Source organism: Sarcophilus harrisii, chromosome 2, assembly GCF_902635505.1.
Source record: "Sarcophilus harrisii chromosome 2, mSarHar1.11, whole genome shotgun sequence".
NCBI lineage: Eukaryota > Metazoa > Chordata > Mammalia > Dasyuromorphia > Dasyuridae > Sarcophilus > Sarcophilus harrisii.
The window spans coordinates 578049979-578077209 of NC_045427.1; the positions used below are offsets into that span (position 1 = coordinate 578049979).

Genomic DNA, 27231 nt, shown 5'->3' on the forward strand with positions numbered 1-27231 from the left:
AATACAGCTGGGTGTGGGGTGAGTAAAGAAGAAGAGTAGAAGAATAGGCTGGAAAGAAAAGTTGAGGCCATATTCTTGAGAGTTTTAATGCCAGAAGAATAGCATGATGGAATTACTGTAGGAAGTTAATATTATAGTATGTCCAGGATGAATGGGAAGCTGGGGGAGAGGAGGGAGAGGTGAATTAGGAATACTAGTAAAACAGTTATTGTAATTAGTTCAGGAGAGGATTAATTAGCTTCTAAATATGTATATTAATCACTGCTAACTGAAATTATCTAGTTGGGACCATAGAATTTTCAGGCTGGAAAGACCCAAAAATATTATTTAGTTTAAAATTTTACGTTCTAAAGATGAGAAACTATAGCTTAGGAAGGTCACTTGTCAAAGGCCACACTTCTATTAATGGCAGAACAAGGACTAGACAGTAGGTCTCCCAATTCCAAGAATAATTGCAGTATCACTTTGTACAAATTATTTGACTAATACACATTTCTTGACAGTGATGTGTGTGTGTGAGAGACACAGAGACAGATGGAAACATGGAGAGATAGAGAGAGAAAGAAAGAGAGAGAGAGAGAGAGAGAGAGAGAGAGAGAGAGAGAGAGAGAGAGAATGAGAATGAATGAGAGAGAATATTTCAGAGATAGGGAGAGGGAAAGAGGGAAAGAGAGGGAGAGGACAGAGAGACCTGCACTAGTTACCTTTGGTAAAGCTATCTCACATTTTTTATTTACCCACAGCATCCCACTTCAGAAATGATACTCAATGAAGAGTAACTGGTCTGTGTGTGTGTGTGTGTGTTTTTTCATGTTAGTGTTTGATTAATATTAACTTTGACACTTGGGTCAGTTAGTGAGAAGTGTAAAATTCCAATCGGAAAAAAATACAGAATGTTAGACATAGTAGGGACTTTAAAGAATATCACATACAACACTTTTATGTTACAGAAGAGGAAACTGAGACCCAGAAAAGGAAAGTCACTTAAGTTCCCATACCCATTTAGGTCAACATCAGGGAATAGAGTTCTGGGTCCTTTCTCTGTGCTCTTTTAAAATCCTACTAGTGTAAAGTAGGTAGGAATTTAGGCCTCTATTCTGAATTTATAACCTGGTAAGTGTATGACAAGTGATGGATATCAGATAATTCTGAGAATTCATCACGTTTCAGGCCTCTCTTCAATTGGTGACAAGCTCTTTGACACTCATCCACCAGTGAATCCCAATCATATGAACCTCATTTGGAAGCAACTAGGTTTTGCTTAGTGCCTCCTTGATGATATGATATCCTTCCTTAGAAAGCACAAGGAATACCCTTTCTTCCCTAGATCGGGAAAAAAAAAACAAATAAAGAAAACCTTAGCAGTTTGAGAGTTGGAGGTGGGGGGAGGGGGAATCTGGATTGCATTATTTACGTTAGCACACTAGCGTTTTCAAGATAGTAAGGAATGCTGCCCACCCCCTAATTCTTAGCCCAGTCTATGGAAGATATGGAACGTGCAAGAGGCAAGAAGTTGTTTTTTGGAGAGATAATCTTGGCAGAAATTCTCAAGGCAAAAAGGGATGAATTTAAGGTGCTAGAGTTGTGGGAGTGACAAATAATATGAAAGCGCAGGAAAAAGCCAGTGTGTAGTGTCTGGACTCCAAATCGACAAAACTCTGTCTCTGTCTCTGTGTCTCTGTGTGTGTGTGTCTCTCGGGTTTTAAGAGAGACCGGTAAAGAGAAAAGAGAGCTTATTTGTTTCTCTGGGGAGGGAAGGGCTGAGCTGCCAGCCAAACTAGCCAGGGAAAAGAACTGAAAGCTCAGGAGACAGCGGCATCCCTGGATTTTCCCCTCTCCAGATAAATAAATCACAGCTGTGGAAGACAAGAAGTTATTTTTCCAATTGACAGCGAGAGAGAGAGAGGCAGCCCTCCCCCACCGGTCTCCGCGCTTGGGCGCAGGCGAATCCAGAGCAAGAGGGAGCATCAGCAGCAGCAGGAGAGGCAGCGTAGCAGCAGCGGCAGCGGGGACCGCGACGCCGCCGCCAGCAGCTCCGCTACCTGGGAGAGCGCCTGCCCCTCCAGGCAGCTACCAGAGGCGGCTCCAGCTGCGGCTCCAGAGGCGGCTGGGTCCGCTGCTGGGAAATGGGCGAGGAGGAGGGGCAGGGAGAGCTCTCCTCGCTGGGGGCCCTTTGGAGGGCCGCTGGTTTAGGCTGAGCCCTGCCCCCCTCTCTCTCCTCCCGCCCTCCCCCCCAACCCCCCAACCCCCCCATCCAAGTCCGTGGTGCGGCTGAGTCTCCAACCGGTTTCTTTTAAAGAGAGGGGTAGCTTGGTGTGAGGTCCAGTTGCGGGAAAGGGGCGCACTGCTTGGGTTTGGCTCAACACTCCGACTCACCATGCGGGAACTGGCCATCGAGATCGGGGTCCGAGTACTCCTTTTTGGGGTCTTTGTGTAAGTACCTGGTAAACGTGGGTAGGGCGTGGAGGGATGAACGCAACCTGGGTCTAGGGCTCAACTTTCTTCCCACCGTTACCAGCCCTGGTTCCGGAGTGTCTCTTGGGCGTCCGCTTTCTACTCTTGGGGTGTTTAGAGAATTACTAAGAGTCTTGGGTACTCTGCTTTCTCTGGAACCCTAAGTTCCTGTGTGCGGGTTTATATGTGTGTATGAGTGTGTATGTGTGTGGGTGCTGCGCGCACGCGTGCTCAGGGGTAAACTGAGTCAGAACTAGGGCTTCCACAGCTGAGATCAGCACGTCCTCGTCCTGGCTGGGGGCTCTCCAAGGGAGGCAGATGGAGGCTGAACGCAGTGGCTCTATCTCCTGCTGTTCTTGCTTCCACAAGACACTTAGAGATACTGGCATCTTCTGCTATCCCTGCTTCCACAAGACACTTGGAGATACTGGTCCAACTCGGATTTTAGCGCACTTGGTCTCTGTCCTATTGCTCACTTATGCTGGATGAGCAAGATCTGCAAAGGGATATCGCAGCGAGATGAAGGCTTTTGTCTCGGAATGAAAGGTTTAGTCTCTCGGTTTTCATTCCTGAAGGTCTGTGATTTTAGAACAAATTTAAAACAAAACAAAACAAAACAAAACATGCAGATGGAGATGAATTAGTTACCTGACAGAGGTTGACTGTGTCCGTATCTGCCTTTCTGTATTGTCTGTGTTGTTACTGTTGTACTCTCTTTAATCTGTGTTTCCAAAAAAGCCCTTTGACATAGGGTTTTGTTTTTGTTTTTGAGGGGTTTGGAGACGTTTTTTCAGCAAGGAAAACTGTTGCCAGTTAAGAAACAATTCCTCCATTGGTCACCCATGCCTTTGGACTGTGAAGTCTCTGAAGTTCATGGGGGAATTATTGTGCAGTGGTCTAAGTGTAAGGGAAACAGAAGAAAAATCAGATGATAACTGAAGAGTGACTTGAGCTTTTTAGGTGCTTTTTGACTCAGCTCAATGCAGTGTCGGGGAAACCTTAGGGAGAGGAACATGTCATTTCTGGCGTTGACCTCCTTGGAGTTTCTTAAATTGTCACCAGAACCCTGATTGTGTTTAGCTCATTTATCTAGGCTACAGTGAACTATTGAATGCCTAGACCTTTCATCGATGAGCTCCTGGAGCTTCCTCAGCAACTGTGGCATAACAAAGCTGGTCAATCTCAGATGACCAAACACATGGCAAGTCGCATCCCACCACCTGTGCAACGCTCCCCCATTAGGCAGTAAACCGTCATGTCAGCCTTCCCAGAACTGGATTTTTGCTTCCAGGAAATGTAGCCAAAACACCACTACCCCCTGCTCCAATTTCCTATTGCTCCAATGTTTTCCTTCAACCTGTGGTTTACTTTTTACTTCTATTTTAAGTGCATAATCTTAGAAAATGATCAACTAGAAATGAGTGAACTTTCAGGAGTTAGTGTGTTTCCAGCACTCCAGTATACTCACATCTCTCTATCTATCCTCCCCTTTTGCTGTAAAATATCAAAAACATAACATCCAGAGAATTTTACTTCTTTTATGTAACTTCAACTAATATCTTTCATTTGCAGTGCACTGGCATAGAAATGAAATGTCCTGATCTTAAATTCTTTTTTGGTGAGGAATGAAATTCACCCTGAGTATTTATCCCCACCATCCACAGAGGGCAATGAACTCTCCCAGATGCAAGGAAATCCCTCCTCTTCTTCCTTCTTCAATTCTAACACTAGTCTCATTCACTGGCAACAAAAAAAAGAGAACTTTCCATCTGACCTTACTGCCTGTGCTAAATCTTTAAAAAACTCTTTCCCCTGCTCCCTCCCCATCTTCCTTACATTAAAAACAGGAACTAAAAGGCTGTGATTTCATTTTAATTAAATAAAAATTGTTAGTATTTTCTTTTTGTCCTGCTTAATGAAATGTTCATTGGATGAAAACTATAAAATATTGTATGATAGGGAAATAAGTATTGAATGCCTGCATGTCAGTTGAATCAAAGTAGCCTTAAGTTTACTATTCCTTTGACCTTTTGGTTTGATCTTTTGGGAATTGGGGATGATCAAATGCTTCATGGGAAGCAGTATTAAGTCATTTGAAATTCCATTTGCAAGTCTGCTTTCAGATTTCTCCCCAGATGTTGTGATATGAATCTTTTACCAAAAAAAAAGTCTATCAATGGATTTACCATTTTATCTATTAAGGTTTTGTATGCCTTATGTTTCCTGAAAGATAGTAACATTAAACCCATTCAGGCAGCTAGTCTTCCTTCCAAACTTCCTCATATTAATGGGCATTTATCAATGAAGGCTTACCTTTTCTGTTTAGAGATGAAACCTTGGATGAGGTCATGCCATGGTGTTGAAGATTTAATGCTCTTAAATTTAATGGAATTTTGTAGTCATATGTGATACTTGTGGCCCCTCAACTCTCAAAAGGCAACCTCTCCTTGCTGTTTGAAAAGTGGATAGGAACAAATTGAGTTTAATTCAACTTAACACAGTTCATAGAGTTGTTTTGAGGATCATCTGAGATAATGTCTGTAAGTTATATGGTGAGTGGGAAGTAGAATCAATCAGTTGATTAAGCACCTACTTTGTGCCAGGTACTGTGTTTAATGCTAGGGACATAGCAAAAAAGACAAAAGACTGTCTCTATTCTCAAATCCCTTTATAATCTACAACATGAAAACAAATATATAGGAAGCTAGCTATATACAGGAACAAAGCAAAATGTATACATAGTAGTTTCTTAATATATGCTTACTCCCTTTGTATTCTTCTCCTCTGCTTTAGGAGGGCTTATACTTAGGGCAAGGATAGTGGCTAAATTCATGAGCATATTTATGATTAATGGATTAATTTCTAATCATAGGTTCATAAGTTGAAAACTGACATAAAATCTTAGAGGTTATTGAGTTCAGTTCCACTTTACAGATGAGGAAACTGAGGCCCAGAGAGGGGAAATATAATAGTAGAGTCAGCATCCAAATTCCAGTCTTTTAACTCCACTATTTCCCATCCCATCTTGTTATCTCAATTTCCAGGAATGAGAATAAACAACCTGACAAAATCTGATTCTGAAAGGCTCAGTGTGCAAGCAATTAGGGAATATGGTTAGGTCCCAATTAGTACAAATAATGAGCTTCTTGAAGTAGTTCTATTATTTGAATTCATACTACGTATTTCCATTGGGCTGAAAGCAATTACCATATTTTACATAATTATGATGCCCAAATTGTATGAATTTGAATACATGTAGCCACATCATGAGATTCATTACTCAGTTCTTAGTTCGTGCATTTTGAAATAGGGGGCCCTATTTCATAGGTGGGCACTTAGGTGGTATAGTGGATAGAGGTAAGCCTGTTTTCCCAAAGTCTCATCTTTGAATTTAAACCTAATCTCAGACACTTACTAGCTATGTGATCTCAGGCAAGTCAGTTTCTTCTTTGTCCCAGTTCCTCATCTGTGAAATAAGCAAGGAAGTGGCAAACTATTCCAGTGTCTTTGCCAAGAAACCCCAAATGAAGTCACAAAGAATAAGACATGACTGAAACAATTTAATGACAACCACTTGAAAACTGTGTATCCCAGAAGAACCTTAAATTACATTTCCTTAAGCAGGTAAGACAAATTCCCATAATGCCAAGGCTTTCAGAACAACTTCTGCTTTCTTTTCCCTTTGAAAATACTCAACATAAACTTGGAAAATGACTAGTTGCTCTCTGAGGTGTTTTCCACTCTAAAAACCTGCAGTCCCTGTAAAGGTCTTGATGAAGTAAATATTTAAAGAATTCCAAGAGTACTGCATTAAGACTCAGGAGATCCAGGTTCCGGTCTGAGATATATTATTGGCTCTACCAAGTGGGAGAGCCTAGACAAGTCACTTAATGTCTGGGCTTCAGTTTTCTTACCTCTCAAAAAAAGAAAGAAAGAAAGAAATGTGTTTAGAGCACATGACCTCTAACGTCCCTTCTGGGTCTTTTCTGGCTGAAGTATGTAGTAGAAAAAACACTATATTAATGGGCATGGGCCAAATATAGAAATAGCATAACCTGTAACAAATTGGGCTACCAGAAGATAATCATTTTTAATAGAATCTGGCAGTTTTGGACGGAGCAAGTATTTCAGTTTCAATCTACTAATCAATTTTCTTTTTGAATAACCAAGAATGGGGATGACTGGAAAAAAATTGGAGATGATGAAGCATTAATAATAACACCTTACCTGGTATAAGGTAAATATATGAATGAATGAAAAGTTAAATTTTCATGTATATAAATCCCTTGAGGAATATATACTCTAATATATGTCAGAATATAGAAGGCCAGAATAGTGGCCAGGGTAAGTGTATTTTAGTCTGGGAATTTGCCTAGTTGGTACATGGAATCATTGGTTTACTCTTCAGGAATGGTAATGTGGATTTGATGTGCATCTTTCCAGAATAAGGCAAACTCTTAGCAGTTAAGATTCTAGGTCCCCAAGATGAAGTTTGAAATGTCCAGTGGAACTGGAAGGTAGAGTGAGGTGACGTGAAGAAGATGCTCCCCAGGTGATCTTTTATAAAAAAAAACCCCTGAAAAGAGCAGTGCAAGTATTATTTTAAAGATCAGGAAATTAAGAGATGAAGGACTTTTCCAAAATCTTTCCCTGTCTAAGTGCTTCCCTGTAGCAGAGCTGTTTCTGGAAGAAGCCTCAGACTTTTGATTCCTAATCCACATTAAATTATATGATAAAATACACTTTTATGACATTTTTCATCCTGTGACTTTGGTTTGAAAATTCCAAAACCAGCCCTGGACTTTGTTCACTAAGCAGTCAGTGAGAAAAAGTAGCTTGTAGCAAAATAGCCTCATGTTCTAATGAGCTAAGTCTACCAATCTTAATGATTGGAACAAAAACATCCACAACTCATTAGTAATCCCTGATCGAACCAATTATCCCCAGTTGTACTTTTAACTTAGAAATGCATATGAGCATAACTCAGAATAGTAATAGGGGGCCAACTTTACCCTGAGATCTAAATGTCAATGAACAGCAGCTGATTATAACTAAGATTTGCATTCTACAAAGGCAAATGAGATTTATGCAGATAATGGCTTTTGTGAATGGGTTTTCCTGCTTCTTTTAGTAGCTAGTGGTGAAATCTACTAGAAATGACAATATCTTATCATTTCAAATAATAAACTATCATCACTTTTTTTTTCTGCTTATGGCCTTTACCATTTTAGCAGAATCAAAGGAATTTGTATTTTTAAGAGCTAGAAGAAACTTTAGAACATATTCTCCAAACAATCTTTATACGACATTTAAGGTGGCTGATGTCCAAATAAGTTACTTACTCAAGACAGAACAGGTAGTGAATGGCAGAGCTGGCTAGAAAATTTGAGTCCTTTGATTGAACTTCCTATTTGCCACTGTTCTTTATGTACAATGCTGTCTCCATTTTCCCCCTTAAAAAAACCTCCTTATTTATGTAACATAAATATAAAAAAATCTTTGAAGAGTGATAATCTCAAACATAAATGCTGTTATTGTAAAGGTTGGACTTCATTTTGAAGCCAGTTATGAAATAGTAGCTAGCACGTGGCTTAGGATTCAGGAGACTCACTCTACTTCTGGCTCTGTCATCGACTTGCTGTGCAACTTTGGGCAAATTACTTCTCTCTCAGAATTATTCCCTCCTCTACAAAATGGGAAATTGGTTTGAAATTTCTAACCTTCTAACCCTGATTTCGAGATGCTAGAAGTTCATAGATAGATAGTATAGAAATGAAGATTTTCTTTTCTTTTCACTTTTAGTAATGTTATAATCTTCTCTCCCTCTCCCCTTCCTCTTCCTTCTCTTTTCCAGAAAGCCAAGAAGAAAAGAAGAAAAGCAAACCAGTAAAACTAACCAATAAATTAACAGCATCTGACAATATATGCAGTGCTCTCCCTTTGAGGCCCTCACCTCTTCAAAGAAGGGAGGGAGATACATTGTTTCCTTTCTTATTTGGGTTCAAGATTGATTGCTATAATTTCCTTCCTTTCACATCCAATTTCTATTGTTTTTGTTCTTTCCATTTACATTGTTTCAGTCATTGCTTGTATGCTTCTTCCATTAGCAAGAGTTCACATAAGTCTTCCCATGTTTCTCTGTATTCCTCACATTGATCATTACTTATAATGTGATAATATTACATCCTATTCATATATCACAATTGTTTTAGTTTTTTTCATCCTGGGGTGATAATTTTTTCAAGGTCTTTACTACTAAAAATATAGTGCTATTGTACTTTTTTTTTTTTTTGTCATTGAATGCCATGAGGATATAATCTTAACAATGGGATATCTGAATCACTTTCTTAGCATTATTGCAAATTGCTTTCCACAATGTCTGGAACAATGCATAGCTCTAATAATAATGAGTATACTTGTATTTATACAATGATATAATATTATCATAACATGAACTCTATCAGCTTATCAAGTATATTTCACAGCTACATCTACAGGAAAATTTCCCAATGTACAGAAATGATCAAAAAAGACAAACTAGATGCATCTGATTAATGAAAATTGAAAAGCTTTTGCATAAATCAAATCATGTAAGTAGAAAAAATGGAAGCTCTTAATGAGATAGAAGGGAATTTTTGAATCAAAATATATATAAAAGATATTGCTACCCAAAATTTATTGGAAACTAATACAAAAGTATAAGATCTCTCCTATGAAAAAGTGATGAAGAACAAGAACAAATCATTATTAAGAAAAAAGTATAAAAGTATAAACAGCATTTGAAATGATATACTAAATCATTAATAATATGATAAATGCAAATCACAACTCTGAAATTTCATCTAATAACTAGAAAATTGGCCAGAATGACAAAATTTGGGAATTATCAGTTTTGGAGTGATGAAAATACAGATATTCTTAATGCACTATTATTGGAGCTGTGCTTTAAATGTCCAGTCATTATGGAAAGCAATTTATATTAATGCTAAAAAGTAATTCAAGCATTCATTCTCTAGGAACCAGATATCCCATTGTTAACTATATATCCCCCAAAGAATCAATGATAGAAAAGTCCATATACACTAAAATGTTTCCTTCCTTCCTTCTTTCCTTCCTTCCTTCCTTCCTTCCTTCCTTCCTTCCTTCCTTCCTTCCTTCCTTCCTTTCTTCCTTCCTTCCTTTACTTCCTTCCTTCCTTCTTTCCTAACAAAATAGATATGTATTGATTTGGGAATGGCTAAACCAAATGTGATATATGAATGGAATGGAATATAACTAAAAATTATGAGAATGAAGAATATAGAGAAGCATTGAACAACTTAGGTGAATTCCTAGAAACTGAAGTAAGAAAAACGAGGAATAAATGCAATCAATGACTACAACAATATAAATAGAAAGAACAGCAACAACAACAAAAATTGTATATGCAGGTTGTATAATTATAATAATCAAATAGCCCCATAGGAGAGAGAACAAAATGCATTTCCCTTACTTCTCTAAAGAGTTTAGGGACTTTGAGTGTGGAGCATTGCATATACATGTACTGGTGCTTTATATATATATATATATATATATATATATATATATATGTATATATATATATATATGTATATGTTTATATATCTGCATATATATAGATTATATATATATATATATGTGTGTGTGTGTATACATATATATGTGCATATATACACATACAATATAAACTATGTATTTGGAGTGTTTTTAGTGCTTTTAAATATTTATTCAGGTCATAGATCTGGTTTGAGCTTATTGTGGTACATGGTATAAAATGCTGGTCTAAATCCAATTGCTACCAATCTTCCAGTTTTTTCCTTTTCTTTTCTCTTCAACTAGGGAATTCTTTCCATAATGATACATGTTTTTAACTTCATTAAGCACTTAGTTATTGAGTTCATTTGGGAAATGGAGATTTTTCTTTTTTTTTTCTTTAAAAAATATTTTTATTTAAAGTTTTGAATACTAAGTACTATTTCCCCTCTCTCCTTTCCAACTCCCTGAGTTAGTAGGCAATTATATATAGGTTATGCATGTGCAATTATGTAAAACATTTCATAATAGTCATTTGTTACAAAGACTTGAATAAAAGAAAAATTGAAAAAAAGTGAAAAATAATATGCTTCAGACTGTATTCAGTCAATATTAGTTCTTTCTCTGGAGCTGGATAGTATGCTTCATTATTAGTCCTTTGAGATTGTTTTGAATCATTGTATTGTTGAGAATAGCTGTCATTCATAGTTTTTCACTGAACAATATTGCTGTCATTGTAAAAACCGTTCTTGTGGTTCTGTTCAATTCACTATGTATCAATTCATGTAAGTCTAAGGTTTTCTGAAATCACGTGGCTTGCCATTTCTTACAGTACAATAATATTCCATTACGAATATACACCACAATTTGTTTAGTCATTCCCCAATTGATGGGTATCTCTTTGATTTCAAATTCTTAGCCACCACAAAGAGCTGCTACAAATAGGTCCTTTCTTCCTTTTTATGCCTTTGACATAAGCAATGGTATCACTGGATCAAAGGGTTTTAAGCATGGTTGAAATGGAGATTTTTTTCAATCTACACTTATTTTTTATTTGTCCCGCCTCTCTCCCCTTCTCAGATTTCTTTTGGTATGAATATTCTGCAATTTATAGATATCAGACTAGCTTTCTTCAGTTTAACTCACTAAAAACATTTTTCTATTTATAAAGGAAAAATTTGTGCCCTTTTAGTATAGGACTATCTCTTTAATATGTTAAAATTATTTAATGAAATTCAAACTAATTAATTCTGGCATATTTCACTAAAAGTGAGATCTAGAGATATTAGAAATAAAGCAAAAAAAAATCAATGGAGATTTCTTTATATTACAAGATTATTCTTCATTTTACCAAAAAAATTAACTTTAAGGTTCCCATAAATAGTCAGCTCATATTTTTAAAATAAAAATTTTATATTCACCATTTTATTAACAAATGACTTGTGGGAAACAGACACAATATGCTTTGTAAATCAAAGTATCTTAATTTCATGCAGGGGACTTTCTGTCTGATACTGTCTTGAACTCTCAGTTCTTATTTTGTTTTCTTCCCCTGTCCTGCAACTGACATTTCCACCATGATGACCAAAGGCCAAATCTTTGAAATTTCTGTCCCGTGATATTGGTTATCCACTGTTATTGGGTTAGTGTTATGAGGCAGGAGGTCAGGGATTATGTATGATCCTTCTTCCTGTGCCAAAAGCAGGGGATAACAGATGACTAGTCAGAGCATTGCAGTTGTAGCCATGAAATATTAAAAGATTAAAGGGAAGATCCTCTATGTTTGCTGAATCATTTAAATAATATTTGCTTTTTTATTTTTTATTATTTATTTATTTGCAAGAATGTAGGGGTCAAGGATTGAACAGGATAAGAAGACATGGATAGATTGCAAGTGATAATAATGAAGGGAATATCCTGATATGGATCATGTGTAATTGGGATTGGACTTGTGACTTTATTTTTTTCTCAATTGTGTTTTATTTTTCCACATACGTGTAAAGATAGTTTCCAATAATCATTTCTGCAAGATTTTGTGTTCCAAATTTTTCCCCTCCCCCTCTTACCACCTCCAAAACAGCAAGCAATCCAATATAGGTTAAATATGTCCAATACATTTAAATATATTTTTAATATTTTTGATGTGCAAGAAAAATCAGAACGAAAGGGAAGAAAACATAGGAAACAAAAAACTAAACAAACCCCAAGAAGGAGTTAAAATACTATGCTTTGATCCACATTCAGTATCCATAGTTCTTTCTCTTGGTGTAGATGGCATTTTCTATCCCAAATCTATTGGAATTGTCCTAGATCACCAAATTGCTGAGAAGAGCTAAAACTATCATGTTTGACCACCACATAATCTTGCTGTTAATGTATACATTGTTCTCCTGGATCTGCTCACCTCATCGACATGTGATTTCATTTGTTTAGGGAACTCCCAGGTGAGGAAATTCCATTTATTGAATTACCTCTTCTTAACTTATCATTGCAAATGTACATTGTATCATCTTTGAGTACTTCCTAGAGCACAGAGGGGTTTAATGATTTGCCCAGGATCACACAGTCTGTACTTAACAAAAATGAGACTCAAAGATTCCAGCATGCTTTTTATATTCAAGGCTAATCCCTATTCACTAAACCATACTGCTTCTTTATAGCAGTATTAGTTAATTATCATTATCAACTTTTAATAAAACCATTTTAAAACATCACATTAATCTGCTGAAATAATTCTTAAAACATCGTTAGAAAATTTTCTTGCATATAGTACCCTCTCCTTTCCCCCTCTCTATTTAATGAATAATGTCTTTTTGAAACTTTTAATTCCTTGGTTGTTCAGTCATAAAGTTCGGTTACAAATGACTCTCTGTGGGGTCCCCAACATGAGTTTTCTTATTAAAGATATTGAAGTGGTTTGTCATTTCCTTTTCTAGCTAATTTTACAGTTGGGGAAACAGAGGCAGACAATATTTAGTGATTTGCCAGAATCAAGTAGTTGATTATCATTGGAGACTAGATTTGAACTCAGGAAGATGAGTCTTCTTGACTTCTGTCCTAGCACTCTATCTACCACACCATTTAGCTGCCTGACTGAATGGCTAAATCAAATTTGAAATATGAATATAATTTAACATCATGAATATGAATAATATAGAGAAGCACGGGAAGATTTTTGTAAACTCATGTAAATTGAAGTAAGAAGAATCAGGAAAAATATAAGCAATGACTACTGCTATGTAAATAGAAAGAATAGCAACAACAATGAAAATCGGTTGTGAAAGGTAGGAAATTAAAATTTGGTCCTAATTAAGAAAGGAAATAATGTATCTTCCTCCCTTATTTGAAAAGGTGAGGGACTTTGGGTGTGGAAAATTACATATACACATATGTATACATATGTGTTAAATGGGCTTGTACACATCTATATAGATGTGATATATGCAGTATATATTCATATATATGTTTGTGTGTGTTTATATATACACATATACATATACATATAAATATATTTACATACATATGTGTATGTATGTGTGTATTTATATAGACATATACACTATGTATACTCTTTATATATTCAGTGTGAGACTTTTAATAGGGCATATATCTTAATTTCTAATCATACAGAATACACTGGGCACATTTCTCATTTAAATATATTTATTCTCTTGAGTTCTTTCAATCAAAGACCTTAGATGGATGCTAGAACAAATGTATTATGAATCTTTTCTTCTTCTCCCCTGGAAGCCTTTTGCTTCTGTGATTAGTGAAACATCTTCTTTTTTTTTGAAATATTATTTAGCATTGTAAAAAGTTAACTGTAAAGAAAATTCCAAGAATTGATGTTTCCTTATGATAACTACTAGAGAAACAATCAGTCTCATAACTTGTGGATATGTTATCTCAACTTATCATAAAGATTATTCCTTTTATGACCCACATAGGACTCACAAAAGTCTTGGCAACTGTCATGGATTTTGTTTGTTTGTTGCTATGAATGATTCTTTAGCTAATAAAAATGTTAGTCTTTAGTAACTGCGCTTCTTTTAAAACAAACTACTGTTTCAGTTCATGGATGAGTTGCTTTCCAGTCTGCCATTGATTTATAGAGAAGGAATTATTTTAGAGGATGAAGCTTATACCTATCAATAGATGTTAATGGAAATCCCCATTGTGCAAACTGAACTCAGACAACTTGACATGTCAAGGTGATGCTATTAGATGTTCTATGCCAACTAGAAGAAAAACATAAGGAGTTCAAATGATTAAGAATGGATTAAGGGATAATTTAATAGTCTTCACATATATGAGGACTAGTCACATGGAAGATGATGGTGATTATCTCTTTTCCATTTTCACTGAATATAAAAAAAAACAAAAACAAAAACAAAGGGAATTGGCTTCAGCAGCTCATCTGGAAATGAATTTCTGATCCTAAAAGTTCTTTGACAGCAAAGAGAGCTGGGATAAACATTTTAGAATATATAAGTTGTTTTCCTTTTTTCTCTGGTTACCTTCAGAAATAGACCATGTAGGCAATTTAATAACTCTTTGGACACAATTCCAGATTGCTCTCCAAAATGGTTGTGTAGCTTGTTAAGATTTGCAGAATTCTTTACAAACATAATCTCATTTTCTTCTCATGACTAACCTGTGAGGTAGATTATTTATTTCTATTTTACAGATGAAGAAACTGAGGCACAGAGATATTAACCAACTTGCCAAAACTCATATAGCTATTGAATATCTAAGACTGGATTTGAACTTATGATCTCCTGACCTGAGGTACTGCATTCTCTCCACTTTTCCATTAAGATTCTCCTACAGAACATGTGCTCCAGTAGTATAGCCTTTGAGAAATATGGATCATTGTCATCTGCAATAAAACATTAGAATAAGATTTTAGTGAAATCTGCAGAATTTGTGGAAACAATAATCCAGTATGGTGTTGATTCTTTTTTAGGTAGAGGTAAAAGCTAAACTAGAGGTATCTGAGAGCTCTTTCCACCAATTGTAAAATGCTACAATTTTAATATATATTGAATGTATATTGATGTCCAGAATGATAAATGAAAACTGTGTGAATACAAATATATCTAAGATATATTTTGCCCTCAGGCACCTTAAAATGAAGTCGGGGGATTAGATATTTGCACATGATCATCTGCATCAGACACTTTGTTTTAAGTACAATTACATTCCACCTTGACATTTATTGATTCCAAAGAACATATTTAGGTGAATCAGTGTTTCATAGGAGACACTCATCTCTGAAGAAATAAAATATGAATGGAATAGGCATTGTTGTGTTACAATATGTACTATAAAATCTTGATAATAAAAATTATCTTTGTAGAGGCTAATTTCTATATTTCAGAGAGTCCTAGTCAGAATACTATATAGGATAAAGTTAAACATTTAATGGATTTCAAATGTGGAAACCTGACAGTGAAGATAAGTAGAGTAGTACCTCAAGATGGCTGAGGTAGTTAGGAGAGAAGTGAGGAAATATATGAAGAACTTGACAGCAGGTATCAACTAGTGCAACAAGAAGAAGTAGACATGAATGGAATAGCTCTAAAGGTTTGAGACTGAATGGGAAAGCTACACTTCCTGGCAGTATCCTGGAAAGAAGATGAGAACAAAGTATACCTCTTGCCTCTTCAGGAATCCTCTATCTCTAGTTTAAGATCTAGATGGAAATTATGACACTGACAGGTCAGGATATTACTTTGCAAACAAAACCATAGTTCAAAACTGGGAAATGTAAATGGAAGCTCCTCAGAGGTAATAAAGCAATGGAAAAATATTGAACAAAGAATGCAATAAAGATAACTGAGAATATGTCAAAAAAGCCATCTACTAGTCCAACTCAAGGGTAATTTTATGAGTTCTTAATTCATCATTCAGATTATCTCCTTTCCACTGATTTAAATTCAACTGTTGCTTTCAAAGCCACCTCAGATTCCATCTTATCCAGAATGTTCCATATATTTTCTTTCCTCTGAACTTCTAGGTCTCTTCTTCATTTACTACTTAATTCATAATAGAAGACAATATGTCTTTATATATATGTATATATATATATACATATATATAATGTGTATATATGTACATTTATATACACACATATATAATGTGTATATATATAATGCATAATATATATCTATATATGTATGTGTGTATATATATATATATATGAATGTGTATTGATGTCCAGAATGGTAAATGAATACTATGTGTGAAACTTTTGCATTATTTTATCATCTTTGATAGTCTGGGAGTTCTGGAGGGTAGAGACATACCTCATATGTGACTAAGGTACTTTCTAAATCTAAAGGCCTTCTGATATTATGAAGCTGTAGAGTCAGAATAAGGAAAACAGGCAGTAGGGCCTTTGGATAGGATTCTAAAAGTGTGTATGTAAAGAGGGGAATGGGTAGCCATATGTGTGTGTACATGTGTATATGTAAAAGATAGAAACTGAATTTTATCATGTGACTTCACAACAATATAATATGAAAATCTGAATTAAATTAGATATGAGGAGAATCTTCAAAGGAGCAGGTGGAATCATGAAACACCATCAAAAGTCTATCTTAAGGAGTGAAAAGTTTGAGTCAGAGAATGGTAGAACTGGATGTCAGAGGTCATCATTTTATATGGTCTCATTTTACAGATGCAGGAATCTCAGACTTAGAGCAAGTAACTTACTCAATATTACATAACTAGTTACTGGTGGAGCCAGGCTTCAAGCCAAACTCTCCTGACTTCCAGTGGTTTTCTCCCCTATACTCTGCTGCCCCCACCATGAGAAAAGGGGAAAGAAATTTGCACATAATTGTCTGCTCAATTATTCTCCAGAAACTTGAACCTGCTTATTGGAAGCTGATGCAGAAACCCACAACCTCTCACTACAAGCTTTAGTAAAGTTTAGTGCCTCTCACTACAAGCTTTAGTAAAGTTTTCACTTTGTGATTGCCCAAAGGGACTCCTTTGACTGGGTTTTCATCTCCATTCTGATTTGTTCTCTCCTAATGGTCCTGAACATTAGAGAGAAGCCATTAAAGTCTGTTCCCATCGCCTGTAGGCATGGAGTGAAAGCTGGTTTATGATTCCTAAGTAGAAACAGTGGTGTTGGTTGTAAATCCAGGAATCTGAAAGGGATGGTGGTTTTCTCCTTCAATCTAGGGCTCCCCAAAATATTGCAATATGAACCAGAACATTTGGGGAGCAGGGAGGATACCTCTTTGCTTTTGCGATCCTCAGGCTCTGCAGGGACAGCTTGAATGGTAGCCAAACCAGGAAAAACTACCTGAATTCTCAGAATGCAGTTGCTATTAATCAGCTATATCCAAGAGGGCACAGCTATGTTGGTGTTACTTTGGAAGCAAGGGCTAGCTATCATCTTTGTTTTGCAAGCTTAGGGCTATTATGGCATTTAAAGGTGTTGTCTTAATTTATATGACTGTCAGGATTCCAATAATGTCCTTAACATTTTGGTCTGTGCCTGCTTATTATTATTCCATCCTGTCAAGCGAGATGGGAGAGAAGTGTAATAAGAAGTGGAGTTTGCTTGGACAGTTACTTTCCATTAGAAAGTGCTCTTTCCCTCCCTCTCTCTCTGTCTCTCTCTCTTTCCATGTATATTACATAACCACATATAGAGAAAATTGTACCATATTAATTTATTAGTTCATTTATTTTTTCTGTTCTAGAATCTGTATTATCCTCCATAAATGGGTCACTTCAATGCCTCATCATAGTTTTTTGAAGATGACAGCAGCAGAATTTAAGATGGAAAAATTTTGACTATGGACTCTATAACAGACCATAATTCCTGTCCAAAGATAATATATAACTTTAGAGAGAGGTATGTGACCTTCATGTTGGTCACCGAGAGATAAATTCTTTGGCCACAGTGATCCATGAAATGGAGAATATTTTTTTCAAAAAATCTGTATTCTTTACTCCTGCAGTAACATTAGTTGAGTGACAAAAGAATAATAGCACTTAAAATTTTTCTGTAAATGTAAATTTTACTATTAGCCATCTAAATGTGAGATATTTACTCACTAACCAATGAGTTATACTACTACAAAAATTGAATCACATAGCTATTGATGTTAATGTTATAAATGAAAGTAGAAGATAAATAATTGGTGGTTAAATGGAATGAAAGCTTATAGATTATTCATAGAGAGGTGAGTGAAAGTATTTGTGAATTAAATTTCTTTATATAGCTAAGAGTATCAAAAAGCATTATATCAAAGATCTCTTAGTTATCTTACCTTTCAGTGATGATAACATGCATAGAGATTTCTGTGAAGGTAATTTGCAGTTTATGCATTAACTTTGCTGTAGGGGATGAAGAAGTAGAGAATTTCAGTGAAAATCTTGACAAAGCCTTCTAATGCAAGTGCTCTTGTACAAGATAACTTCTTCCATGCAAAGGTGGGCATTGAAGAAGAGTGTGAAAAATAAAATGGAACATAAATGTTTTGGATTAAGAAACAGTCAACAAGCATTTTTCAAGTACCTGCTATGTGTCAGAAACTGTAATAGATATATATGAAAGTTTGTTGATAAGGTAGAAGCATCTTGCCTGTATGTGACAAACACTTTCTTTAAGAAGAATTTAAATGTGCTGAAAATAAAGAACATTTAAAATCATTAAAAAATTAAAATTGACTACAAATGGGATATATCTGATTACATACAAAGTAATCATTTTAGAATCTTCTCTGCAAAGTTAGATCATAGATTAGTTAGACCAAAGATTGGCATTAACAGCAAATTAGGAAAAAGGGGAGAAATAAGGTGACAGTGAATGAAGTTACAACAGCTTCATGCAAACCAATTTGAACAAGCTATTGACTCTGGAAAACAAATAGCTAAAAGCAAAGTTTTTTTTTGTTTTTTGTTTTTTTTACCATTTTAAAGAGAAGTTTAACTTATTTATAATAAGAGACAACAGAATAAAATCCAGTTAGCAAATACTTGATTTCTTTTCTGAGTGAAGATAAATGGCAACCAAGGACAACATTGGTTTTCAGTTCAAGCTCACTTTAGAAAAAAAACTGTGATGGTAGATGGTGAATAGTTATAAGTAGTATCACTTCATAAAATAATGAGAGGTGATTGAGAGATTAATAAAATCATTTTCAAAAAATTTTCCATGAGAACAAATTGATATCACTCTATAAACTTTTAAAAATGAATAACAGATGAAAATGGGAAAAGATTTGACAATGTTTCAATGACAAGCTATTTTCTTTTTTAGTGACAATGAAGTTATCACATCTGGATTCCAACATTGCAGTTACTGATATGCTCCTTGAGGATGTGAAAACAGGAAGAACAACTGGACCAAATAAAGTCTATATAGATGACATCTGTGATTGATGTGACATAATCTTAGAGGCATAGAGAAAATAATTCTTAAAACATCTGAAAGAGGGAAAGCTACCAAATAAAGGGGAAAAACACCATGCTTAAAATTGTTCCTGAAATGAGAGAATATTAATTGCCTTATCCATTTGCCAACTTTTTTTTCTTACAAAATCTGTGTGAGAATGATGAAAATATAAGAAGGGAATAGCCAGATATTTTCAAATATTCTATAATAGACAAATGCTATAGTCACATTATTGCCTAAAAGATGGGAGAATTCAAAATACTACTGAATTGTGTTAATGATTTCTCCAGGTTTTTCATTAATACAATAATATCCTATGACATTACTTGTGGCACCTAGATGGCAAAGTGGATAAGATACCAGGCGTGCAGTCAGAAAGATTCTTCTGGAGGTTGAAAAGGCTAACAGCTCCAATATACTTGTCAAGAAAACCCTAAATGGACTCATGAAGAATCAGGCATGGCTGAAATGATTGAACAATAACAAATAACATTGCTCAGTCAAAGGAAAAAGAGGGGTACAATTAACAATCTTCTGAGTATTATACTTGAGCTAAGTTTTAAATTGGAGAATTATATTATCACTAAAAAGACTTCCAAGAATCACAGAGAATCCAATACAGAATTCAAATAGAAGAAGTATTCCAGTAGATGATGAGATCCTACATTCTATTCTAAGATGGTATTGTGGATTATATCAATCCACATTTATAGGTCTTCCTGAATAAAATTCACAGCCATTAAAAAAGAAATTCAATCACATAAATACACAAGGGAAAAAAGTGATTGAACAACATATATTTCTTGGACTAAAATATATATTTGGATTGATTTTTTTATCCTCCAACTATTCCTCACTGTTATGTGAAGTGATACTATTTACTGTCTCCCACTACTGCTCACTGAGCTGTCCCATTTTCACACTGACCTTTGTTAGACTTTGTATATGGACAGTGAAGTGTTCTAGGAATTGAATAGGAGTAAGAAATTTGGCAAGATCACTTTTAGGCAATTAGGCGGCTCCTTTAGAATCCCTTGAAAAAGATATGTTTATTTTTTTAGTGATATTTGCGACATATACTATTACAATATATGATATAAAATATTAGAGTCTCTGAAGACATAAAATTGTGGGTCACCAAAAAAAAGTAATGGAAATATGCTATAACACATTGTAATGTAAGTTCCACACAAGAAGAAGTATAAGAATATAATTGGAAAAAAACTTGAAAATGAAATAGCCTACTTGTGTAACAAGAGAAAGTATATATGATTAGTTCATTTGCTGTCCTGATTCCTACAAGGAATTAAAACCTTATTGTATGGCCTCAGAAAGTTGAATAGGTGCCCCATGCAGAATTCATGAGAGATCATGGATACCAGTCACACAGGATGAAAAGATGTAGATGCAATGCAATTTGTAGTTTTGGAAGTAAAATCTATTTTGATAAGTTCACAGGTTCATCCAAATCTCTCTCTCTCTCTCTCTCTCTCTCTCTCTCTCTCTCTCTCTCTCTCTCTCTCTTTTTTTACAAGAGGGATGACAATGAAAATAGCCGTACATTTGTACTGTTAACATGTGCTACATGGGGAAGTAGAACTATCATTTAGGAGAATGAAATCAGGACAATCTATTTGGTCTGACCAAGTAATTGTGCTGAAAGAATTTTGAGATAACAAGGAATTTATATTCAAGATATCTCAAAGAATAGATCATTTCATAATAATGGAAAATTTTCATTGACAGTGTTAATACTTACACAGCCTCGAAAGAAATCAGTTAGTGCTGGACTTGGGACTATTTTGTCATCTTTGTGATATCTTTGGAACTGTTCTACATATATATTGAGGATTTCCTTGATGAAAATATGGGTAGAAAATAGACTAATTTTTGCAGATGGTTTTTTAGAACAGATCTCATCTCTAGAGTTATAGGGAGTATATGGTCCTATTGCCTCTTTATTGATTATAAAAATTATTTGATTTAAACAGCATGCAGTTTTGAGTGCTTTCATCCATTCTAAAATTGAATTGGTTAAAGGAAAAAAAAGGAAAATATATTCACAAGGTATTGTGGAAATAAAATGGAGAAATGACCTGGATATAAGTGAAAAGCAAGGAAGAAAAAACAAAATTTTTGAACATAAAATTAACCTAGATCTCCATATCCACAATTTGTTTCATGTATCATACATCTATTTCCTCACTGTATCCTGGAAAAAAATTTCCCCATATTTTTCAAGAACAATGAAACTTTAAAAGTAGTAATGAATATCACAATACTTTGCCCCAAGTGTACAAGAGTCCCTTAAAGTCAGCTGAAAAGAGAAAACCACTAAGTCTGTTTCTTACCTTAATACATTTGATTAACTTTTGAAAGAACCATTTTCCTAAAGTATTAATGCATCTAATGCGTGTAGCCCCACTTTCATTTCCCATAACATTTGGATAGTTCAAGCAACTGACATATATCATATCTCAACAGTTGTATATGTAATAATTTTGACATCTCCTTGAGCTTACTTTGAGTATTGTAAGTGGTACAATGGATGGATGAAGTGTTAGATTTAACTTTAAGACAATTTGAATTCAAATCGACCCTAAAGCAATTATTAGCTGTATAAACTGGACAAATCACATAATATCTGTCTGCTTCAGTTTTCTTATTTGTAAAATAGAGATAATATTGCCTACTTTCCAGGGTTGTTGTGAAGATAAAATGAGATATGATATGTTGAAAATATGTAATATTGCTTATCACCTAAAAGTTCTTTGCAAGCTTTAAAGTACTATATAACTGCTAGCTATTATTAGTAGTAATAAGATATACCTCTAGGATATAATAATATCATACAATTTTCTTTGGTAGATGTGACTACTGAGATAAATTTATTTAATATCTCATAATTATCATTATTAGGAGAAACATTAAACAGGGAGACACATGTTCACCAAAGATACTTATCAGTGTTATGATAAGATTTTTAATTATAGTAAGAGTGATAAAGAGACCTTATTTCTTCGGAACTTCTACCAAGTGCCAAGGGCAGTGCTCTAGATGATTGGTGATTATGAGTGGGGAAAGTAAAGAAATGGGATGTTGTGGAGGAATCTTCTCTTTTTATATTCTATAAGGTTAAGAAATCTTCCATTCCCCACTGCTGGAAGTCTAAGGGAGAAATAGTGCTGGAAAAATATCTGGCAGAAAAATACAGTTTGGGAGGTAGGAAGGTTTCACTTCAAGAATTCGATGCCCTACTGAATCTCAATTCCCAATCATATTTGGCACAGTTCTATTCACTGAGTTTAGGACAGTGTATAGCATGCGAGGCTTGGAGTCAGGAAGATTTATCTGCTCAAGTTCAAATCTGGTCTTGGTAGCTATTGACCCTGGACAAGTGATTTAACCCTCTTTGCCTCAGTTTCCTTAGCTGTAAACTGAACTGGAGAAGGAATGATAAACCCCTCCAATATCTTTGCCAAGAAAACTCTAAATGAGGTCACGAAGAATTGGTCACAATTGAAAATGACTGAACTAGTCGCTAGGCACTAGTTAAGCGTTCCCTCGTCATCTAGGCAAATCAGCCACTGGTCTGCAACATGGGGACATTGGCAGATGACCTGTCCATGGTCCCATCCCTAGTATTTGTCAGGGGTAGACTTTGAACTTTGGTCTTTCCTATACCAAACTTAACACTTTTATTAGCTATGAGATGCTACCTTTTTTTGAGATCCATCAAAGTAATAAAATAGAAGCTGATAATGCTATGATAATTTGCACTTTTATTAGACCTAGCCCTAATTTGAAAATAATTTCAAGTCTGAGATGTGCTTCTCAAATGTTTTGTTCTTAGAACCCTTTTACATTCTTCTATTAATATTTATAATATTAAGCATTAAAAGAGATACATTTAAAATATTAATTCATTAAAATAACAACATATGTTAACACAATCTATTTTAATGAACAATAATGTATTTTCTAAAAGCATAGAATAGTGAGAATAGTGATATTGTTTTAGATATTTTTGCAAATTTCCTTAATATATGACTTAATCAAGATATTTGGATTCTTCTACCTGCCTCTGAATTCACTCTTTGTGATAAGTTGTTCTGTTTGAGGTATATGAAGAAATTCTGATCTCACTCATCTATGTAATTGGAAAAGGGAGACATATTTTAATAGAGAAATCCCATGTTATTTTATTATGAAAATAGTTTTTATTTCAAGGACATCTTGAAATGTTCTTGGAACTCTCAGTGGTCTGTGGATCACACTTTGAAAAACACTGGTCTGGAAGACTAGCTTTCCCTCTTCCCACCACTGGAAAATATCTTTGTCATTCTTCATCTAAGGTGTCTGAAAAACTCAGGTTTAGCGAAGCAGGGCTGCACAGTAGGAAGAGCACTGGCCTAGAAATCAGGATACCTAATGTTTTCATAACTGGACCTTGCAAAAGTTATGATAGCCTTAGAATTTCTATCTCTGATGTAGAAATGACTTGGATTTGACTTTTATGCTTTATTCAGAATTATTGTGAGGGTCAATTGAAAGAATGTACATAAAACACTGTAATCTCCAGTTCACTCTATGAAAATTAATTATTATCACTATAATGAGATATAGGTGAGTAAATATTGACTTGGGCTTTGAGGAAGTCTATGGCATGGATATTCCTGTGTGCTTTGTTTTTTATTTATTCCTGTATGTTTTGTTTTTTGTTTGTTTTTTTTTAGTGATACATTAGAAGCCTTGTGGCAAGGGCAAAGTCCTGAGGAAGTGGTGATCTCCCCAAAGAGAAACATTTTGAACACAAAGAAAGTGCAGTATCCCCAAGGCCTATTTTGCTTGGAGAATAACTCTACTTTTCCATCTGAATATATTAATATTGGCCCCCTATTCAGGACCACATCCTTTAAATAATTGTTCCATTCACACCATCATTCAGGTTTCATTTTGCTTAATAATTACAAAGAACAGCCAACTGTTGTTTGTCCTTTTTCAATTCAATGCTCAATTCTTACTTTCCCCACAGGGCAGAAGAATATAGTAATTGGAATTCTGGTTTCCCTACCAAGACCATCTGACCATACTTCTAGCATCTGTTTGACTTATGACCATAGGCAAGTGACTTAACTTATGAAGGCTCTGGGAAACTTTTTGGCTCTAAGTTGTCATGTAGATGCCAACCTGCATCAGGAGAGGGAGTTTCTCTGTGGGAACTTCTTGCATCAGTCAGATCATAGGTTCAGTTACCAGCCTTATTCTTTTCTCTAATCTTCAGGTTAACACATATACCCAAACGTATACATATGAATGTGGCAGACACAATATACACACAACTATTTTTCTGCTCTTTCCCTTCTCACTTTGACCTAAGTTTGCCCAAAAAGAGCTAGTTACTGGGTCAGAAGCATCATCTATCTGTTTCACTCAAAGTTCTCTGTCCTTGAAACATAATCATATTTCCCCTTTGCTAACAAATGGAATTCTCTCCCTGAATGGCAGTAGCCATTGTTTGAAAACAGTGTCTGCCATAGCCAACATAAAAGCCATCAGGAGTTCCAGACAGAGCTTGATTAATTATCACTGTACTTTATGCCCAAAACGTGAGTCATGGTTTTCATTTTCTTCACAAGAATCTCAGCTGCTTGCTCGAATTAGTCCAGTAGAACGATGTTTTAAGAAATCTTCCTACTGCTGGGTCAGCACTTGGAATTATTGCCTCAGATTTATGTCTCTCTTTCTTTACTGAGAATCTCAAGAGATGTCAAATAATTCTGAACCAAAATTTAATTATTTCCAAATAAAAAAATGGTGAAATTTGTTCTGAAAAGAAATGTTTCCCTTACAAATTTTCATTTGTTGGTTTGCAAAATATTTGAGATAGGATTCTTTCTACCTGGCTTTGGCTGTGTTGAGAACACAGATTCTAGGAGCTTTTCTTGAGAAGAGAAATCAGAGAATGGATTCCCTTTTGATGGGATATAAAATTGGTGAATCCAATTTCACCCTCCTGAGGGTGCTCAATGAAAGATTGCCTCCTAATTACTGAAAGCAAAGGTCTTTTCTCCATCCTTATCCTTCTTTACCTTTCTACAACATTTGGTAAAGCTGATCATCCCCTCTGCCTTGGGCTGTTGAAATAGGCTGATGATTGGATTTGCTGCAGAAAATCTCTCCATACTCCATTTAGCTGCCAAAGTGATTTTTCCAAAAGCTCAGGTTCAACCATGTCACTATCCCTACTTAATTCCCGTGGTTCCCTAACACTTCTGGGATCAAATAAAAATCTGCTTTTTATTCAAAACATTTTGTAACTCTTTCTCCTTTCCCATCTTCTTTCACCTTTTGCCTCTCCAGGTATTCTCTATTTATTGACATTGATCTCTTTGATCTTCCAGAAACAAGACACTCTACCTCGGCTTTGTTCATTTTTCTGGTTGTCCCCATACCTGGGAACGTTTCCCTCCTTACCTTTGCCTGATAGCTTCCCTACCTTCCTTTAAATTCCAGCTACAATTCTATTTCATGTGGAAGCCTTTCTCAAAGCCCTCTTGATTATAGTGCATTCCTTTAATCATTTCCTATATACCCTGTATGGAACTTGTTTGTCCATATTTGTTTGCTTGTTGTCTCTTTCATTAGATTGTGAGATCATCAAGGGCAGGGGCTGTTACTTTTCCTTAATTCTTAAGATTTAACACAGTGCCTCGCAGCACATTGTAGGTACTTAATAAATGCTTATTGACTGACCTTCTTTTACTGTAATTTAACATAATCACATAATCCTGGTTTGCCTTCCACCTTTCTAATTGCTTATTTGGATTTCTCCTTGCTGTTTTTCTGTTATCTTCTTGATCCTTATTATGGGTAGGGGGAGTAAATATTCTATAGGTTTCTGATTTTGTTCCCTTTTCTCTATTTCATCCTTTGGCAATATTATTTATTTTCTAAATAGCCCATTATTTTCTTCCAAAACCTTATACACTTGCTTCGTTTTTCCGTTTTAAACTGAGTTGGTGTCATATCCCCCAGTAGATTCCAAACTTTAGGAGGACAGATTTAGCACGGAGATCTCTTGAGAGAATATTGTGATAGCCAGGCAAGTTATGGTGAACCCTGAAGTAAGGTGGCGGCAATAGATGTTGAAAGAAAAGGATGGATTCTCTGACAAAGCATGATCTAATTTAAATTTAATGAAAGATAAATAAAAGGTAAGAGACAGGTGACTACATATTGACAGGTTTTTTTGTTTTGTTTTGTTTTGGCAATTTTCCATTACTTCCACCTAGTTTTTTGTTAGATAGGTAGACATAAAAAATGATTGAATGAGACTATGACAGTTCACTGTATGTAATGCATTAATTTAACCCAAAGTACAATTCTGCCTCTCTTTCATTCATGGTTAATAAATGAAGCCAAAAAATTACAAAGATTATATTGATAGAGAACTCTGTAGTAGAAATAGGGATTCTTTCCCCCTAAAACCATAGCCTGCTTATTTTTTTCTCTTCTTGTCTTAAATGTCTGATTACTGACATTCAAAGTGTTTCATGGAGCCAAGCTACCCTAAAAGCCCTGAGGGGGTCTTAGAACTCCCCAAAAGAGCAGAATTGCTTTAGAAAAATCTTATTTATGCCAAATGAGTTCTTTTGACAAGGAGCAGGGAATGTTTCATGTGGTGGCTTCCTGTATATTTCCAAGACATTTCATTATGGAAAATATCCAGGAAATGTAATTTCCTTTTCAGATCTAGACCAAAATAAATGAGGAAGAGCAGCATGTATAGTGAGTTGGTAAAG

At 35.3% G+C, this 27231-nt stretch overlaps 1 protein-coding gene across 1 annotated transcript in view; it reads left to right on the plus strand.

The window, feature by feature from the left end:
* Window positions 1-1720: 1720 nt before the first annotated feature.
* The window catches only part of PLPP4 (phospholipid phosphatase 4), a 175928-nt gene continuing 150417 nt past the window's right edge, over window positions 1721-27231 (plus strand). The window contains exon 1 of the mRNA XM_031955960.1: window positions 1721-2433. Within this exon, the coding sequence (XP_031811820.1) occupies window positions 2378-2433 (56 nt within the window). The 5' untranslated portion in view covers window positions 1721-2377. The remainder of the gene's footprint in view (window positions 2434-27231) is intronic.